The sequence below is a fragment of the Herpailurus yagouaroundi genome, unplaced genomic scaffold, assembly GCF_014898765.1.
Source record: "Herpailurus yagouaroundi ecotype Mexico unplaced genomic scaffold, PumYag 222, whole genome shotgun sequence".
In the NCBI taxonomy this organism is placed as follows: Eukaryota; Metazoa; Chordata; class Mammalia; order Carnivora; family Felidae; genus Herpailurus; species Herpailurus yagouaroundi.
Genome location: NW_024412453.1, coordinates 9,941,135 through 9,946,613, shown reverse-complemented (window position 1 = coordinate 9,946,613; position 5,479 = coordinate 9,941,135). Strand labels below are relative to the sequence as shown.

Genomic DNA, 5,479 nt, shown 5'->3' with positions numbered 1-5,479 from the left:
TCCCTGGCGGAGGGGGGCGCCCTCCGGACCCAGGGCGGCTGCTCCCGCCCCCGCAGCCCGGCTGCCCCCCCGCGGCTGCCCCGCGCGTCCCGGCCCTTTACCCGGAGGACCTCCAGCGCCGCTGCCGGCTCCGTGGTTGGGGGCGGCGGCGCCAGCTGGGGACAGCGGCTGCTGGGTCGGGCCCCGCAGGAAGGACGGCACGAACTCGGCAGCGTGGACGTTGGGCACGAAGGGCTTGGCGTTGACGTTGAGTTGCCGGCTGAAGGCCGCGCTGAGGTGCTCACGCTGGGCCTCGGTCGCCGCCGCCGCCGCCAAGGGGCCGCCGGCGCCACCGCACGGGCCCGGCCCGGGAGCTTCCATGTCCGCTTGATCCCAGCAGTCGGGCGCCGAGTCGCTGCTGCTGCTGCCGCTGCTGCTCCCGCCGCCGCCGCCGCCGCCGCCGCCGCCGCCACCACTGCCCGGATCCATGATCGGGGGGGCCGTGTGTGTGGTGAAGAGAGGGCGGGAAATGGAGGCGGGGGCGACGGGCCGGGCAGGAGCAGGCCGCGCTGACCCGGCGAAGCGACGAGGCAGAGGGGCCGGGGGCTAGCGACACAGTCCCCGGCGTCGTCGCGGCGAAGGCTCCGGTCGCAACTCCGCACTCGCGACGACAACGGCGGCACCAGCTCAACCCTCCTCGTGTGTGCGAGCGGATCTCCTCCCACCCAACCCCAACCACCTCGGACCGCCTCAGCTCCGGCCCCACGCCGGCGCGGATTGACCCCTCCCCACCACCCGTACCTTCGCCTCGGTAGTTCCTGGCCCTGTCCGTCCCCGTTTCTGGCTATGAACCACGGCTGCAGACGGAACTACGAGTTCCGGCAGCGCCCGCGCGACCCCGCTGCGGTTTTCCCGTGGGCCGATGGGAGTGGGAGTTCGGGGCTCCGGAGCAACCGGAAGCGACTCCGGCTCCCGGCAGGCAGCGCGGGGAGGCGGAGGTCTGGTCGCAGCCCCGCGGCCCCACCTGTCACCGGGTGGGGGTAGGGGTGAGGGCGAGTCCTTGCCTGACTCTTCAGCCGCGGGGTTGGTCCACGCTGCCCTGTGGGGCACAGGCTGCGGGGAAACGGATAACAGTTCTAACGCGCAAAGCAAAGCTCTCGGCTCCTGGAATCCCCGCCTTCTCGCATCACCGGTTTCTGCGTTCTCTGCCTCCCCAAGTCTCCCTACCTTCTGCTCTTTCTTTCCACCTTCCTTCTCCCCGCCCCCAGCAAGAATCTGCCCTACATTTCGAAGCCGACGCTGCGCGTCTTGGCGTTTTATGTATTCATTTGGTGGAAGAGAATAAAACCGTGAGACAGTACAACTTGAACTGCAATGTGGCTCGTAAAGCGCTCGGGCCCAGCCTCTGCCCCGGCAGAGGGGATTATTAACTGGAAACTTTGAATGACTCACCGTCTGTTTGACTAGTCATTTAAAGCCTTCACCCAAACTTTTCCATTCCTCCCCTCCTCCCGGCCAAGGGCTTTGCAAATCAAACAGAGGATTGCCATATTCCATGTTGTATCCAGTTGTACCCACCTAGTTAAGATTTTTTCCGGTGCGTCCAGCTTCTTTATGCACCATTAGGTGAAGTGGTTTTCTTCTGAATGATGGGATTTCCTCCAGTATTCCGTAGTGCTTTATTGACTGCCTCTCACTCACCCGGACACTGTGCGTTTAGGTAAACACGGAGGAGGGGAGAAGCAAACCCTTAGGTCAATTACATGAAGTAGGAAAATAACGTTGTTCTGAGTACCTGTTAATTTCCTGTAATTCACCCACGTGGAACCCAAGACTGTGGCGGGGGGGGGGGGGGCACCTATTGTTGATATTTTTCTCAGAGGAGTCTAGACAGCTTGCAACTAATCTGCCAAAAATTACGGAGTAAAGGCGTAGACGCACACAGAATAGATGATTCTTAACAACCTTAAGTTAAGGTCCCAAATCTAGATCTAGATATGAATTTAAAATTCAAATATCTGTACCTTAAAGATAAAAGAGGATCCAGCCTAATGAGACAGCTCAAAAACAAACCTGTCAGTTACCTTTCAAAACAAATCCTATGCTAAAGTGGTTTGAAATTGTGTTTAATATTAAACTAGCAAATTTTATCAATGCCTTTTTTTTTTCTTTAACTCATAACACTTGGAATATCAACTGCTGTAAATGTAAAGAAACCAGAGACCTCCATTATAACAAGGCTGGCTTTAAGTTTATCTTTAGATCTGTGGTCCATACTGCCTGAAATCTTCTGGACATTGATTTCTTTTTTCCCCCACGACAGATGATGTAATCCCCTAATTAACACAAAGTTCAGGTTACAGCCTATTAATACAGTTTTCTGAAGACCTGTTTGAATCTTTCTTAAGAGCATCCCCCTTCAGGGATACCTGGGTGGCTCAGTTGGTTAAGCCTCGGGGTCTTATCTCGGCTCAGGTCTCGATCTCACAATTGACCCCTGAGACGGAGCCCCACCTCAGGCTTTGAGCTGACAGCATTGGGCCTGCTTGGGATTCTCTTTCTCCCTCTCTCTCTGTCCCCTCACCCACTCACACTTCTGTCTCTCTCTCTCAAAAATAAACTTAAAAAAAAAAAAAAAGCGTGTCCCACTTTAAAGTTGGTATTAAGTGATTGCCCTCAGGTTTACTGAGAAGTTGTTAACAATTGATATAAAAACTCAGACCTTCCTTCATATAAGGGAGACTTGAATTGCTACTGAGTGAGATAAATATTTTTATTTTCTAGTCACAACAAGAAGAAAATACTGTGTCCAAAATAAAATGCCTTCTCACTCAAGATTGGCACTCCCTAACCTACTCCTTAAAAAACGTCAACACAAGCGTCTGGCTCAAAGAGTGAACCGTACTGTCCTTCAACCACTTTGTCATTGGACACTATACTTCACCGTGGACCAGCCACAGGGCAACAGAGGACGGGTCCCTCTTATGTTAGTTCTTCACGCTAATTAAATTAGCAGCGTCTTTGTGGCTGCGGCTTTTTCTAGAGACAAAGACAAAAACTGCTGAGACCGCAGCTTAGAAAAGCAGTTGATGTCGTTAGCTGCCATGTCCCTGAATAGGATCATCATTGGAAATTCAGGAAAGAATCCACTCCGTTGGCTTTCAGAAGCTTTGACCTGCCGGGGTTGAGGCACCGCTCTAGCGGGCAAGTGGGAGGCTCTTCTTGATAATCGCATGCCCCGTATGATGCGCGGCAGAGAAAATGTGCTTAACAACCTCTTTACTTCACGCCATGCTTGTTCAAGGTCTGAGTCGTTCCGGGACAGAGAATTCCCGTCTTCCAACGCAAGCCCCACCAGCTGGCGTTTCTAGTATTCTCTCTCTTTCGCTCTCTGCATTCCTCCTATCCTCCCTTGATTATTCTGCCTTTAAAATGAATCAGGGTGGGGGCACCTGGGGGGCTCCGTCGATCAGCTCAGGTCATGATCTGACGGTTCGTGGGTTCGAGCCCCACGTCGGACTCTGCACTGACAGTGCAGGGCCTGCTTGGGATTGTCTGTTTCTCTCTCTCTGTGTCCCTCCCCACCCCCTTTCAAAACGAAAGAAATAAATATTTTTAAGTAAAAAAATGCTTTAATAAGTAAAATAAAATAATAAAATAAAATGAATCAGAGTCTTGGGGTGCCTGGGTGATTCAGTCACTTGAGTGTCTGACTCAATTTCGGCTCAGGTCATGATCCCAGGGTTGTGGGATCGAGCCACCTTGGGATTCTTTCTCCCTCTCTCTGTCCTCTGTCCCTCTCCCCTGCTCGCACTCTTTCTCTCTCTAAAATAAAAATAAAAATAAAAATGGGGCACCTGGGTGGCTCAGTGCATTAAGCATCACACTCTTGGTTTCCTCTCAGGTCGTGATCTCATGGTTGTGAGATCAAGCCCCTCTTGGGCTCTGCCCCAAGCGCTGAGCCTGCTTAGGATTCTCTCTCCCTCTCTCTCTCTCTGCCCCTCTCCCTTACTCTGTAAATGAATGAATGAATGAATGAATAAATAAATAAATAAATAAATAAACTTAAAAATAAAAACAAATAAAATGAATCAGGATCTCAGTACCTGCACCTTTGAGTTTCCCACCCAGTACGTTGTTTTGTTTCTTTAATCTGAAAGTTTATCCTTCTTTGCTTCCAAACATGAGGCTGATATGAAAACTCACGGCCATCCCAGGGTTTTAGCAGATGGAAACGTGTGCACACAGCTGGACACTTGAGATGACGTGGGCATCCCGCCAAGTGTTTTCTGCAGAAATACAAACACGAGGGTAAAAGCCTGTCCTTTCCAGCATTTTTGCAGTAGCTCCAAAGCAGGAACAACCTAACTATCCATCAACAGGGAAATTATGATTAAATGAGTGATGGTATATCAATACCGTGGAGTAATATGCAGCTATCAAAAAGAGTGACAGACTAGGTGCCAACGTGGAAATTCACTTCTAGTATATGGTGAAGTAGAGGAGGAACGCTTTGTGTTGTATGTGGAATATGTAGTAGATCAGTGTATCTAGTACAATCTATGTCTTTAAAAGCATCTAGATTTTTCCTCTCCCTGAAATGTTCTTTCCCCAGATCTTCACCTCTCCAGCTCATTGTCGTTCAGCTCCGAGATGTCCTCTCCTACCCACCCTGGCTCTCCACCAACTCACATCACTCTCTACCCTCACACACAGTTTTATTTTTTTCAGATGCCCTATCACAATCTGAAATTCTTTATTGGTTCCCATGCTTACTGCCCATCTCCTCCTTCCGGAAAGTTAATTCCGTGACTGTCTTACTTGCTTCTGCATTCCTATCACCGACAACAATGCCCGGCATGGAGAAAGTGATCGGTAGACATTGGAGAGACAAAGAGACATACGTATCTCTTTGTATGTTGTAAACATTTTTAAAAGTGTGGACAGTTACAAATTAAACAGTTCATGGAAGGTGTATTTGTGAGGTGGGATTGGATGTGGAAAGGAAAGCAGCTAGAAGAAGAAATTGTAATTTTTTACTTCTGTTTTATGCTTGGGTTTCCCTGCAGGAAGCAAATGGCTTTAAAAAAATTCTTTTATTGGGGCGCCGGCGTGGCTCAGTGGGTTGGGCTTCTGACTTCGGCTCAGGTCACGATCACACAGCTTGTGAGTTCAAGCTCCAAGTTAGGCTCTGCGCTGACAGCTCAGAGCCTGGAGCCTGCTTCGGATTCTGGGTCTCCCTCTCTGTTTGCCCTTCCCCCACTTGTGCTCAGGTCTCTTTCTCTCTCTCTCTCTCTCTCAAAAATAAACCTTAACAAAAATAAAAAATAAATAAAAAGAAGGCTTTTATAGGCAGGAGGGAGCAGGCACAAGGAAACGATAATAGCAAAAAGGCAGATTGGTTGTGGCAAGGTCCCTTTCCTTGGGCAGATGGCAGGGGTCTGTTAGGCAGAGGACCTCATTAGTGCTGACCCGGTGATTCTTGATTGACTGATTATTA

General features: G+C 50.4%; 1 protein-coding gene across 1 annotated transcript in view; it reads right to left on the bottom strand.

Annotated features, from left to right (window-relative positions):
• The window catches only part of GSPT1 (G1 to S phase transition 1), a 39,471-nt gene extending 38,753 nt beyond the window's left edge, over positions 1-718 (bottom strand). Inside the window, exon 1 of the mRNA XM_040459020.1 lies at positions 102-718. Coding sequence (XP_040314954.1) covers positions 102-468 — 367 coding nt within the window. The 5' untranslated portion in view covers positions 469-718. The remainder of the gene's footprint in view (positions 1-101) is intronic.
• Positions 719-5,479: the final 4,761 nt, after the last annotated feature.